This window comes from Poecilia reticulata, linkage group LG18 (assembly GCF_000633615.1).
Source record: "Poecilia reticulata strain Guanapo linkage group LG18, Guppy_female_1.0+MT, whole genome shotgun sequence".
Classification (NCBI taxonomy): Eukaryota; Metazoa; Chordata; class Actinopteri; order Cyprinodontiformes; family Poeciliidae; genus Poecilia; species Poecilia reticulata.
In genome coordinates, this window is record NC_024348.1 from 7,760,156 (window position 1) to 7,775,183 (window position 15,028).

At 39.7% G+C, this 15,028-nt stretch overlaps 1 protein-coding gene across 5 annotated transcripts in view; it reads right to left on the minus strand.

The window, feature by feature from the left end:
• Positions 1 to 2,329: 2,329 nt before the first annotated feature.
• The window catches only part of htr2cl1 (5-hydroxytryptamine (serotonin) receptor 2C, G protein-coupled-like 1), a 180,652-nt gene continuing 167,953 nt past the window's right edge, over positions 2,330 to 15,028 (minus strand). For all 5 annotated transcript variants that reach the window (XM_008435330.2, XM_008435326.2, XM_017310246.1 and 2 more), the window contains 4 exons: positions 8,193 to 8,356; positions 7,947 to 8,094; positions 6,427 to 6,662; positions 2,330 to 4,327 (listed from right to left, as the gene is read on the minus strand). In XM_008435330.2, the coding sequence (XP_008433552.1) occupies positions 3,758 to 4,327; positions 6,427 to 6,662; positions 7,947 to 8,094; positions 8,193 to 8,356 (1,118 nt within the window). In that variant the 3' untranslated portion in view covers positions 2,330 to 3,757. The remainder of the gene's footprint in view (positions 4,328 to 6,426; positions 6,663 to 7,946; positions 8,095 to 8,192; positions 8,357 to 15,028) is intronic.

A 15,028-nucleotide genomic window follows, 5' to 3' on the forward strand; every position in this document is an offset into this window, starting at 1 on the left:
TTTTAATGGTTAAAACTATTCTTTACCCAAAGTTGACGATGTGGTGAACAAAAAAAAAAATCATCAAGCTACTTTGGAAAACATAATTTGAGTGTAAAAGTTTGATTTTATTGTGTGTTTTTTAATCCACATAGGGTTAAAATTTTGCGCAAAGACTTGATTATATTCATAAATTTGATATTTTAAAAATGTTCCATTATCTACCCTTGAGATGTAAAAAAAAAAGGAGTTGACCGATACTTAATAGAAACGTCCAAATAACTTCAAGGAGGAAAGAACTTCGGCCATTATTTATTTTGTAATTGCAGATTGGAGCCTCTGTTCTTGTTTTTCTGACGTTTTTGAGTCGTACCTATGAAGATCTAGACCAGCGGCTACACAGTCGCTCTCAGATTAAAGAATATTGTTGGATGGACAGAATCAACCAACACCAATGGTGAAGCCAACTGGTTATTGGCTATTTGGCCTCAGCGATAAGAGGTGTGACAGCGGGAGTTCGACCTTTCAACCCTACAAACATCGTTCGTGACTCTCATTTTGACAGAAAAAAAAAAAAGGAGTAAATTTCCACCAAAAACTCAGAAATTTTGAGATAAATCTCAGAAATTTTCTAGAAGAAAAAAAAAAAAACATGGACATTTCAGAGTTTCAAAAACTGAACATTTTCCAGTTTTGGACATTTAAAAATAAACTTTTGAAAAGCAGATTTTTCCAAGTTTTCTATACAAAATTTCTGAGCTCAACCTCAATTTTTCTTTCTAGATAGTATTTTTGACTTTTCAAACTCAGATATCTCCAAGTTGTTTTTTCTAGAAAATTTCAGAGATTAATCTCAACATTTCTGAACATTTGTGGTAGAAATTTACTACTGCTTTGTTTATATCTACAATGGCCCTAAAACACTGTTGTACAATCTGAGAATACTTTTGCTTTGTTCAAATTAAAAAAAGAAAACAAATACATCTATCAGAAACGATCCTGCCAATGAACTTCATTTGCCCGACTAAAACCAAAAGCCAGATTCTACGTCACTTTCTGCTGTATTAGAAATCAGATTTTCTGCACAAACTTTTGAGTTTCATTGGTAACTTGACTCATGAGAGTTTACGTTTTTTTTTTTTAGTTAAGCTACTTTTTTGATATTTATCGATCTTCCAACTTCTTCACTCTGACACCTCAGTTGACTGAAACTCAAAGTTGCTGAGTTTGACTCAAAAACTGAGAAAGTTTAAAGTTTAAAAAGTAATTTTGCAGGCGAAAAGTTTCCATGTCTGGTTGAAAACTCAAAAGGGATGCTAGCGTTGGGTTTGGGGGGGTTTTGTTTCTGAATGACAGGACTATAAATTTTGCAAGTTGCAGAGTCAGTGGTTGATCAAAGCGCGCCGAGGTTCTCACCCTATTTTTGAAATTCGAAACATATTTGCTCTCTCTGCTCTGACGGTCTGAATTAGACGGTTTGATCACCGGGATTCCTGTCAAAGCTGCAGTTCTGCCGGGCATTTCCATTTGAAAAGCCGTCATCAGAGGGAACGTGCAACAGGAGAGCGCTTTGATCATCTGATTATCTCCTTTTAAATTATTCATTTTCAACCAAAGCTGATAAATATGCAAAACGCATCAGTGTTCCTGTTTTAATTCATTGGCTCTTATCGTCCGAACTCTGCTACGCTTTGGCGGAACAGCAGCTTAAAGAGTTCAGATGAAAAAAAAGAAAAGGTAGAGCTGATGAACAGCTGAGCTTTGACTGAAATCCCTGCTTCTCATAGAAGTAAATAACACAGAAGCTCTTTCCATTTGTCCTTTAGAGAAGACTACAAAATAGGCTAAATGTATGCTTGGAAGTAATGAGAACCAGGTGATGTAGGTACAGAGCCATCCAAAAGTATTCATGCACCTTAAAGTTTGTTTCAACATTTTTACTTGTTTGAACTGGAGGGAAAATATCATGTTGTTTTAGAAAGATTAAAGGCGTGTGAATAAACTGAGTCAGCCTGATTCAATATTGTTCACAACTACTTTTCTCTTGAAATACAGTTTGAGAAATCTTTTAATCTCCATGGCAACCATTCAGCTGTGCAAAACGCCTGGGTGGAGCTAGCCCCGCCTTCGAGATGCAGTTTCAAAGTTTCAGAGCTTCCGCCTCACAAATCACACCTTTTCTGTGACTCCACCAATCAGCTCCTTCAGACTAGCCAGGAGCAATTAGCAAACACCTGGAGCTACTTCTCAGAGCAACTCTGGTAAAAACGTTGTTAAAGGGTTAATAGAGGAGCCATGTTGTGATGACTTCCTGAAGGCGAAGCTTCAGAAAGAGCAGAAGGTTCTTAAAGAGACGGAAGTCCAATTTCAAGGTGTTAAATTACTAAGTCAAATTTCTTTAAAGTTATATTAAATATATATAGTATTTTTATATCAGTTATTTGTGCTACAGAATAGCACTTTATGCCTGGAAAATACATAATACTGCCCCTTTAAATACACTAAACTTTTTGTTTGTAAAGATTAAAAAACCTAAAACACTTCAAGGGGTGTGAATACTTTTGAAAGTATCAGGTTTTTGATGTTGGTTTGAATATTGTCTCTGTATTTTGTTGTTTTTCAGTGGCCCACATCCTAACAGAGATGAAGAAACTGATCAGGTCACAAATAGATCCGTTTCATGGTGTAAGCAGACAGAAAATGTTCTTTTTTCAGCTCTTGCTTGTACTACAGCTGAACACTAAGTAAAGTTGCGGACTGCCATGCTTTTCTTCTAGAGTAGAAAACAAAGGAAGAGATGGCAACATGGGCATATAAACCTCCACATTTAAGACTAGCTGATAAAAACCATGACTATTTCGAATGGCTAGTGTAAAAAAATTCATATGCTTTGTTCCTATTAAAGACAATCTGTAAAATAGTTGTGCACTCTATCAAAAACATCCCCCCCCCCTCTTTTAGTTTAAACTTTATTGGTGGATTTCAGTAAAAACATTTTGGAAGCTGTGAGTCTCCAAGGTGGTTGTATTTGACGACAGAAGCAGTAAAGGTGAAAGGACTCTGCCTTTTTTTTATTCCCCCCCTCATCTTTCCCTTTTACTTTTAGCTCTTTTATCTACTTTGGTCAATCGAAGATATTTCCATGACCACTAGATGGCACTGCGAGTCCACCGGAGCGTAGAGGTGATTGTACATTCCTTCATCTCTGTTCTCTCAGGGAAAACTTTCACTGCAGCCGTTATGAAGAGTCTCCTCTGTAGACTCCGTCAGCTGAGCAGTGTGAAAAGGTTCAGCCAGTCAAGCTTGACTGTTTCAGATGTGTATTTGGTTGAGTTTGCTCGGACCGTGTCTTCGCTCTCTGCGAGGGCTCCAAGTCACAGTTGGACTCCGTGGGGGGCCCGCTTGGCTCTGTAACCCGCATCAGTGGGACTCCAGGAGGGGCCGCCTGACTTCATACCAGGTTAACAGCGAGTCCCACTTCACTTTGTCCCTTGCCTCGCTCGATACCTCAGTCTCCATGAAATGCAACACAAGGTTTGGTTGATGAACACATCAACCCCACAGGTCAAAACCTGAGCTTCACGGTATGAGACCGAACGTTTTGGCGAAGCTGACGGCAAACGTGTTTGGAATGTTGAGGGTTATTTTTCTCTTCGACGCCTTTCCGCCCTCTGCTTCTGTGACGTCCGGATAGAGCTGGTGCACTTCAGCAGCTCTCCACGTAACAGCCCCCGGGTGAGGAGGTTGGAGTCGGAGCAAAAGGGGGGCGAGCATGCAGTCACACGCTGCTTGTGTGTTCTCTGGGGGGAGGGTAGCTGATGAGCGACAGCTCCTGCTCAATCTCCGTTTCTGGCTCCGTTTCTGAAAGCGTGCCGGCGTTGTGGCATTCCGACAGGCTCTGCGACACTAATCCGATTTGCGTCCCGTCGTCTGTCGTGTCCTCCGGGTCTACCGTCAGCCTCCCGTTGTCTCCCCTGCTGCCGTTGCGACAGTTACTGTTGCGGTCCACCCCTGCTTTGTCGTGGCCGCCCATCAACAGAGGGGTGACGGCGTGCGACGGGCACTGCTGGGGCGTGAGGAGGGTTTTGCCACCCTGTCCCGCCGCGTTAGCCCCGGCTTTGTACTGGCACCTGATGTAGTTGGAGAAAGCTCTCCTGTAGGTCTTGTTGAAGAGGGTGTAGACCAGAGGGTTGACCCCGGAGGAGATGTAACCCACCCAGACAAAGACGTTCAGGAGATCGTGGAGCAGCGACTCGTTGCAAGAGTCGTGGCACAGGACAAAGGTGACGTTGGTGATGAAGAACGGACACCACATGACAAGGAAGAGGAAGAAGACAATTCCCAGGACCTGAAGCAAAAGTGAGGGGAGAAGTTAGTATTTTAACAAAAAGACAAAATGTGGTTTTAATGTTCCTCCAGGTTGGCGATCCACACACAAACACACACAACGCGTTCATCAAACACATGATCGTTGTTGGTTGTTTCAGCAGTGAACTTGAGTCAGGATGGCAAAAACAGTGATGGTCTGCCTACTGTTAGCTTTCTGCGGCTACGTTTCTATTATAAATGAGCACAAAACTTTGTTGATTTACTAATGTTGATTCAAACAAAAAAACAAAAAATGCAACTGCTGTGTTTCAAAAACACAACTAAAATTGCACATGAATTAAGTATGTTCATGCGACAAGTCATTAGAAAACATGACACGCCATCAACCTCCTATCCCCAGTGGTAGGTTTTCGAGTGGTCTCTGACCGCTTGACCCATACATACATTCGCACCGTGCCAGACTTCACTTTAACTGAACCGAAACTGAGGTTTGTAGGCAGACCAGAGTTTGCATCCACATCTCCCAAAGCAAACTGGACTTCACCTAGACAAATGAACTAAAGTTCAATTAAAGCGGATTAAACAAGGTTTAAAAAGCAGCTTAAAGACCTTCTCATTCCAAGAAGCTTTGAGTTACACTTGATTTTACTGCAGTTTGTTTCCTCTATTCTGAATTGCTGTGTACTTTGTTGGATTTACCCTTTTTGAGAAGAACTTTGTGACCACGGCGGTCATAATGTTATGCCTAGTTGGCTGTAGGTGTATGAGCTTTTTTGCCTCTTTGTCATTAAAGAGGAATTTGAATTCCGTCACCGCTCTGCTCGACTCTGGCAGCACTCCAAGCTTCCTGACAGGATTTGATAGCATGCGACGTGAACTGCACTGAATATTCTGGAAGAAAAATGTCTAAGTCCACTGTTGGGAAACGTCCGCGTCAGAAAAATTCACCCATCCTGGTTTTACAGAATGACACAGATATTCGGTGTCAGAGGCGGCTGCGGCGGACGAAAGGGATTGTGACCGCAGAAGCTCAAGGTTCGTTGTAGCTGGAGTTTTTATTTAGCTTGCCTCACTGCAGCAGACATTTCCACATCACCGAAGACAACAACAAAAACATGTCATGTTTTTAAGAAATTTGAACAGTTTTTCTTGACATAAAAGCTCATCGCTGGGGTGTGTAACTTTTATAAAACATTTTTATAATTATATATCGTTGTTTAAACTGCCAGGAGGAGGGTCTTGGCGCTGTCAATTATGCTCATGTACGTGCTGCTAAATGTGCTAATGGTGGAGAAACAACGATAAGTTGTTTCTCCACCATTAGGAAAACAGTTTTTTTGAAAGACGTTCCATCTCACATTCACTTCCAGGATTTACTAGAACTTTAAACACCTTGTGGATCTTTGTAGATAATTGCTCTTTGTAATTTGGTTTTCTTATTTCTTTGAATATTGATCTTGTTTATATCAATTTATGTCTTACCATATACTGTCCAGTCCTTTGTATTTTGTTTGTTCTTGCGTTCTGCTTTTGTGACACTCTGATCAGTGTTGGTGTTCCCGACCCAAGGTGGTTAAGCTTCTGGATTTTCTTTGTTTCTGGATCCTTCTGTCACCCTGTCTGTTCGCGTCCTTGTTCCACATCCTGCATTTGCTCCTGTCACTTCCTTATTTCACTGAGTTTTTCCATTTTCACTGATATTTTGTGTCTCTATTTGTGTCATTTAAACTATAAAAATTATAGTTGTTGGGGCAAAAGAAAAACCCAATCAAGAGTCTCTGGATATTATTTGCCAGTTTGTGGGTACAATACTACGTATAAAAAACAATACAATTATCAGAATAGTCAAGATGTAAAGAATAAAGTCGTAGGAGAATATGTCATAACATTATGCCATATTGTCATAGTATTATGAAAATAAAGTAATTTCTCTGAATTTTACGACTTTATTCTCATAACTTTATTATTCTTGTATGACTTTATTCTTGTAACACATTTTTTATTTAGGCTGGCCTTAATAATCTATCATACAAAACAAACAAGGAAAAAAGAGAAAAGTATTCATTCGTGTTTATTGTCCTGCCAATCCTCGCTTCTAGCTGCAGCTTCCCTTCTCACCTTGGAGGCCCGCCTCTCGTTCTTTATGGCCTGCATCATCCCTCGTCTCCCATGGCAACCCGAGGCATCGCTCCGGCCTGGCCCGGCGGCCGGAGAGCTGAGCTGCGATGCGGCCTCGGAGCTGGGAATGATGCTGAGGCTGTCCGAGGTGGAGGCGCTGAGCAGAATGCTGGGCTCCGGGCCCTTCAGGCAGCTCAGCGTGTTCCGTCTGCCCTGGAGGGGCGGCGGCTTCAGTTCTGTTCAGGAGAAAAACACAGAAAATACAAGGATCTGTAGGGCTTAAGGGGAGAAAAGGGGAAACTATGCATTCAATATGCATTCAATACAGTAATTAATTACGGGAATTAACCCTTTCATGCATAGTGGTCACTGCGTTTATGTTATAAATGCACACAGACCACTGAAGTGGACACTAACTCATCATAAAATACACAATCAACTACTGACCATCAGCTGCAAACGCAAGAAGTTATTTTTTGTTAAATCCAATATGGCCGACAGACAAAGAAGCATGCCGACCGACCCGGTCCCTCCTTCTACTGTAGACGACTCTTGGAGGTAAAAAAAATATTGTGACATCAGATAACCCCTAAAGAACAACACTACTGATGTATTTTTCAAATAACAACTTTGTATTTGGAGAAAATTACAATTGATCACCTAAAAACAATAAAAAAAAATAAATTTTCCTACCTTTTTTTATGCCTTGAGAAAAAAAAAATCCTGACACAAAGGATCATAATTCATGCATGAAAGGGTTAATCGTTCAGTTACCAAGAAACTAGTTGCATGTCTTACTACTGGTGTGAAAATCTAACATTTTCAGTTGCTTTCAGTTGGGGAAAGATATAAGTTTTATTTTACACATATAAAACTTTTTTTTTTCCTTCACGTCAAAAGTCAATATTTAATTTTTCTTTTAAGAAAGTACAGCTAATTTAAAGGGGCAGTATTAAACATTTTCCAGACATGTGGTGCCATTTTATAGCACAATCAAGTAACTACGAGACACTCAGCTTATATAAAAATGCTGCATATATCAAATATGACTTCATAAGTCATATTGAAATGGGGCCTCTGTCTCTTTAAAAACTCCTGCTCTTTCTGGTGGTCTTTACAACATGGCTCCTCTATTAACCCTTTAACGTTTTTACCAGTCCATCTGCTGAGCAGCAGCTCAGCAGATGGACTGCCCATCTGCTGAGCAGCAGCTCAGCAGATGGGCAGTTCCACCAGGTGTTTGCTAATTGCTGCTGACTAGTCTGAAGGAGTTGAGTAGGGGAATTCATGGGGGTGGACTTCTCTGTGGTGGAAGCTTGAAATTTGGAAACTGCAGCTAGGAGGAGGAGCTTCGTCCTCGAAGGCGGAGCTCGGTCCACCCTGGTGGTCTGTAACGCAGCTACTTGATTGTGATATAAAATGCCACCATGTGCCTGGAAAATACACAACACTGCCCCTTTAAAAGACAAATAACACACAGTTGATCTATGTCCAGACTTTATGTTGTGATCAGTGGTTACCTTGCGAGTTTGGAGGGGAAAGAGTGTTGATTTGTGGAAGGTGGAAGGGGCTCGGTGGAGGCTGCAGTGTGATTGCTGGTGCGCTCAAAGGCTGCTGGGAAGAAGACTTGGCTTCATACAGGAAGACCGTGGCCTGCCTCTGGAGAACCTACGGAGGATCAGACAGGACGATGAGGAGACATAGGAGCACAGAAACCTGGGTTTGAAGGACTACAGGCACGACGCGTCGGCTCCTGAACCGCTTACCTGTATGGTGAGGCAGTAAGTCACCACCATGATGACAAGCGGGATGAAGAAGGCCACAAAAGAACCAATCAGCATGAAGCGCTCTTCGTTGAGGACACAGCTGCCATTGACAAAAACCTTGTCCTCGTTGTGGAGACCGATCACCGGGATGGGCATCGACACGCCTGGAGAGAAACGGAGCAGGAAGAGGATGTTTAAGATTTTACTGCTACACACTAGTTTTGTCTTTAGTCAGACGTCACTTCTTGTCAAAGCAGATTTTAAAGTAAATTTATTTGGTCTTTTTCCAGATCAATCATGTATAGGCTACTAATTTGACCATATATGTGCCTCAATATGTTGTTTCCAAGACTATTTATACATTTTTATACTATACATTTTTTTACGTAAAATCTTACCAAGTATTTTTGGTCTAGTTTCTAGTGTAAATATCTCAACACACTTAAGATAAAACTAACTTTTCATCAAGTTAGTTTTGATTTTAAGTAAATAATTACTTAATGTTGAAGTAATCTGCCAAAGACATTTTAATTCATAACATGGGCAGATTATTTCACCTCTAGTTAATACTTTTTCACCAAACAAGCCTATATATTGTACTTAAAAGTTACTTGTAAGTTAGTTTTGTCCCATTTCAAGGGTACTAAGATATTTAAACTATGAACTAAACCAAAAATACTTGGTAAGATTTTGTGCTTTTACACAAAAAAAATGTCAACAAAAACACAAATTCATTCTAGGTAAAAGGAGCAGCACCATGAAAACATCTATTGCTTTAAGTACGATGTTTTCTCTATGTACTGAGGCACACTTCATTCAAAGGCCACGGATCAAACTCGACTATTGTGGAGTCTGTTCTGAACCAAGTGATCTGTACTGACAACAGTGCAATCATACGATGGAGGCTTTCCAACACTGATAAGTAACCAAACTGTGAGAAATTACAGACAAGTGGGGAATGCTGAAGTAGTGTGCAGAGATTTGAAAGTCAAATTTTTGGCTGCCTGCTGCTGCCAAAACGACACTGCTGGTCCAAAATCAGACGATTTAGCATTCAAAGGCGGATGGAGGGAATGTCAATCCTAGTCAAAGCTTTAAACAGATAAATATTGTGTTTTTCATGTCGAATGCCTAAGCTGTATTCCTTCAGTACTGTCTAATGCATGCATAAAGTTTTACGATGGCACTGGAGCATTTCAAAGACCAGGAGTCAACTGATCAACCATCCACTGTCTAAACCTGCTTGTCCATGGAGTGTTACTGGGGGAATTTAAAGTGACAACGTAGCCTTAAAATCATGTGTTTGGACTGTGCAAGAAAAGCACGCCGTCTCCGTGCAGAGCGTCGGTCACATAATGAGATATCATTTGAAAAAAAAAAAAAAATAGTCAAAGTCTGAAAAAGCAATGGATGAGTTCAGGGTTACGGTGAAGATATTAATTAAATGCACCATGGTTATGCACGCACATAAACCAATGGAAAGCAAAGAAAAAGCAACAACTCAAAGTTTTGCTAATTTTTTTTTCTGTTTGCGTACAAAAAAGACGACGATTTACTGCAGCAGCTTGGGTGTTAACCAGAAAATCAGAAGTTGCTTGGAGAAATCCAACGAACATTTCAGACTGCTGGGAGAGTGAATGAGGTAAAGTGTAAAAGATTCATCCCCAGTTACAGCAAACGCATAACGGTCGTGTTCCTGGAAGGACCACTTGCCAGCTGGAGAAGTTTGGCCAGCTGCTAGTTGGTCCAACTAGCAGCTGGTCCAACTAGCAGCTGGCTAGTTGGTTGTGACATATTAAGTTGTCTTATAGGGTCAGTACAGCTTTTTCTTTGGCTTTAGAAGCAAATATTTCCTTAACTCGGGCTATCTTTGATATTCAGTCAATTTATTAAAAATCTAAGTGAGACCAAAAAAACAAACAAAAAAATTTAATTTTGTATCACTATTGTAGCATTTTGTCTTATTACTGAATTAGCAAAGATAATTTTCTATCCACAAAGACCACAGATAAAATATAATAAAGGTTACAGTAATTGTTTGCTGTGCTGGTAGGTTCTTGTCAACGAAACATGAGATGCTTTGCTAGTTAACTTCTTGTTAGCCACGTTTCAAACAGTCCGATTTAATAAAACGTCATATCTGTTGAGCTATTCAATAAAATAAAAGAAGTGTGTAAAGCGACATTTTTTAAATAAAAATGTATGTGTAATGTTGCTATAGTTGTAACATTTTATAAGAGCTAAATCTGACCAAATTAGCCTATTAGCAAAGCTTACTAATTTGGAAACATGCTCATACGTTTTAGCTCATCATATAAAATAAATGAAACAAAAACGGCTTCCACAACATATTAAAGTTAAAAACACCTATTTGTGTCATAATAACCAAGTAATGACCACAAAAATGAAGAGAAAACACAATATCATTTCCTCTAATAACAACCCAAACATATTTGTTGTTCTAACCATTAGGCTGTGAAGTCTCTATATTTCTGTAAATGAAAGTAAATATTCATAACATATGGCAAAATAACACATTAAGCAGATAATGAGAGCCGCACCTGTAATAAATCAACAAGCTGTTAGAGTTTTTATAATGTATTAGAGTTTAATGGATGTTCGTGAAGGTGCATTTTTGCTGCTGGGGGACAGCGCTGATAAAAGACTGCAGTAAGAACAAGCCTTTGAAGCCCCAGTGGGCTTTTTGACCTCTGATAATAACACTGACTAATGTGCCTGGTCTGATTTGAAAGGGTTTCTTGTGTGGTTGAAAATATCTGGCTGATCTGAGAAACAAAGGAACACCTCAGTGAGAAGGAAAAAAAAATCTCCTGAGGGTGAGAGCTACACAGCAGGTCATGCTAGTCCTTGAGCTGAATCATGCTTCATGTGAGGGCAGGTAAGGGCAAAGGAGCATTGTTTGCTCCGGCACTGCTCCTGACCCAGCCGGCACGAACATGCAATTCAAATTTACAAGCATCCTATTCCCTGCGCACTTGCATGGGCAAAAACCTCCCGGGTTTATAGACACATTACATGTTATTGTTTGCATATGGAAAGTTCACACACCTGCACAACGTTGGAGGGCAAATGATCAATATTTTAGCTGCTATCAATACCCGCTCCTGATTTAACACAACTCTGCTGACAAAATAAAACCTGGACATATAGGCAAGGGCGCCATATAGGGGGGAGAAGTTAGGACAAGGTTTTTTTGTTAATAGAAATAGAAAAAACTGGGGTCCTGTCAATTATAAAATTAATCATATTGTGTTTTTAAAATTGTTTTTAGCAGTAAAAATTTAATTTGATCCCTCCCAGACCAAAAAGCACACATCCATATTTTCACTGAACACCCCCCCCCCGGATCTGCATGAAATGGTTTGTTCCTGCTTAGCACTCCTGACAACGTGTTCAGCAGCAGTTAGAAGACAGTTAGAAGACTGTGGCAGTTACTATGCTGCCTAGAAAAAAAATAGAGTCAAGTTTTCAAAAAAATAGAGAGATAAAAAGACAAGAGTGTCTATTTGTAACCCAGTTTTTCCTCCAAGAGCTGAGTAGACTGTGTGAGATTATCAACCATTTAGCATAATCAGCTTAGCTACAGACTGTTTGCCTCCATTTCACTAGCATTTAATGAGGAAAACAAAATACCAACATATTCATATATTTAACTTGTTCCTGTACCTTTTACCACACTTAAGAGAGGAGTCAGTCAGCAGCAGCTCTAACCCCGATACCAGCATAGCCTAACTCCTGTCCCAAGTGTTAAAAGTAACACTGTGTTCAGTGACAACCTAGTTAGCATCATTCCAGGGAATCCATAGGGATTTCTCTGTCTTTGCTCTTTTTACAATTACACAACAGAAACAATGTATTTATTACTGGCAGAAATTCAAACAATCTTTATACAATGACAATAAAAAACAGCCTCGTGTCTGGACTGCAGCCAGTCCACACAGTTTTACCTTAACTTGCATTTAAATTACAGATACGTATCTGTTGCCACGTCCCTCCTGACCCGTCCTCTCCTATGTGAAATTTAAGCTGCAGTATGCCACTTTTATATAAATATTTTTTACATATTTGTTAAAAGTGTCACTGTGTTGTGAAAGTATGGCATGAGAGATTCTCTGTGAAAAATCTATTTCCTCTGCTTTCTCCCAGTGCTATCTAGAAACAACCAATCGGAGGCAGGAGGCAGGTTTTAGTACTGTCAATCACAATCTCATGTGGTGCTGCTCATCCTCCCTCCCCCTCACTGTGTGCTATGCTGCAGCTAACATAGCCTGTTGTGAATGCTCAGTTTAGTTAGCATAGCTACCAATGACAGCAGATAAACAGTTTTCCTGTAACAATAAGTTGTTTCTCCACCATTAGCACATTTAGCAGTGAGTGAATGATGTTGATTGACAGCACTAAGACCCTCCTCCTGGTTCTGATTGGTTGTTTTTGGTCAGAACGGTGCATCACTTTAGCTAGCAATAGTAATTCAGGGAGGAGGTGGAGGAGATTGATTTTTTTCACAGATTATCTGTCTCATAGCAAACTGTCACAACATGGTGACAACTTTAACAAATATGGAGAAAACATATTTTTTTATTAAAGTTATATACTGCATATGTTCGAATGAAATGCCACAACATAGTATCTTTTGAGAAGTCTTGATTGCTTCATATATATTTTGCACATTGCCTGTGACTGTTGCTGGTGGGGAGAAACATTTCAGTAAGCTAAAGCTAATAATATAAAAAAAATTAAGCAACCTATTTGCATACTATATGCAGACTGTTGCATGTAAAATTCACAAGCAGTAAAATTGTTCTAGTATCAGACTTGGACCAAAGAAAGCAAGGCAGTTGCAAGCCTTTAAAATTTGATGCCTTTTATGGGTCAAATAGACTCAAGAAAGTGTAACAGCAGCTGTACAGGTGGGGCCCAATTAAGTTTTTTTGTCATGGGGCCAGAGATTCCTGGTGGCGCCCCTGCATGTAGGTATTAACTCAGTGCAGTGCTTTTACTGGACCGAAACAAACCAAATTCCACAGCACATCTACATGTTAAGGTTATCAAAGTCAAGCTAGCATAACTAAAATTTTGTAAATTTTAATATTTACAAAATTAAAATTTTTTCCTGACCTTGTTATCTAGTTATCTACAATTATTAGCAAAGCATTGCATCCCTTTTTCTTTTATATTTCACACTTACGATTAAGATTCAGCACGTTTTGTTGACAACTTGACAGCTAAAACCAATGGTAGTCATTAAGCGTTTTTTTGGCCCTCCGGCAGGGAGCTGGGATCCTGCGTGTGCAACGTAATGGTGCAGCGTGTCTATAGATCTGAATCATGGCCCAGTTAAAGGATTCATTCACTTACTCAGGGAGTATATAAAAACAACGGGTCAGGAGAAAATGCTTTAAAATGCCGTTTCAACTTACTCCAGCCTCACCTCAGCCCCCTACGCGCCATAAAAAACGTGCTCTGTACCTCATTAAATTACAAGAAGATCACATCAAATCGGAAGCATCTGGATGGCCTCGGGTCCAAAGTGAATTGATATTGTAGTTTGGGCAAAGCAGCTCCTCACGACAGAAAAGTGCCTAATGGGCTTCTTCTGGCTATTTCATAAGGCACTTTGCAATGAAACTTCTGACAGTCACATATTAAACTTCTTGCTGAGCTGTTTAATTTGTTCCTAAGAGCCAGCAGATTCCATTCCTTTAGGTCATGGCAGATTTCTGGCCAAGCTGCAGCGAGTCTCTGTAAATCCACAGAATACACAACAGACACAGTAAATACAAAGCCGACACGTTCGCTTTGTACCTTCTCGTGACATGACCGTAGCAGACTGCTGGAGTTAGATTATTGTAGCAAGAGATCGAGATCTGCAACATCAGCAGGGTGCAGGCGGAAAAAGAAAAACTCCAGGAAGGAGAGAGGCAAACAGCGAGGAAATGCTTGGTAAGATCTCAGCTCTGTATTTGAGGAATTTATGGAAATGTTTTTGAAAGTGTGTGTGTGTGTTTTTCCTGTAAATGTCAAGAGGAGACTAAAAGTGTCAGTAACGAATTTAACTCATTTGCTTGGACAGTGTGGTTTGCTTGTGTGGAGGGATGACTAGCTGCGTTTGAATGAACAATATAATTACACAAGTTAAGATTTTGAAAAGAAATTCGTTCAATGGAAAAACATGACAATTGATCGTTTTTAGATGAAGAAAAGTTTTTACACTAGAATGAGCTGGTTGTCTGCACCACGGTTAGTTTATTTTTGCAAAACCTCGATGTCTGCAGTGGCGATATGGACACAAGGTTTTATCACGATATTTGTTATAAGATCGCAATAAAACAAATAAAATGGTGATAACGATATAAGCGATGATGTGAACTATTTATCACTCTTTTATTTTTATTTTTCGTTAACTTGTATGGCTGTGATTGCATGGCACAGCATTCATAGCTCCACAAACACAAACACTGCTCCTAAAAATATTCCCATTTGTAATGATTGTAAGTGTGAATTGCGTTATTAATACGCACATTTAATCATATTTCTAATTTACTGATGCTCTCATTGAACAGTGGAGAAAATAATAAAAATAATCCCAAAAATATAGTTTTGAAGGACTTTAAACATTAACTAGAATGTATTGTAACAACGATAAATCAAAACTTTTAAGAAATTGATCACGATAAATGACAAACGGTATGATAAATGCCCATCCCTATTGGATGCTGATCATATTTTCTAGAATGACAGACGATGGCCTTTGCTGTTTCTTTATATTTATCATGCTTTGGAAAAACATTGAAATAACTTGCATCAATAAAAGT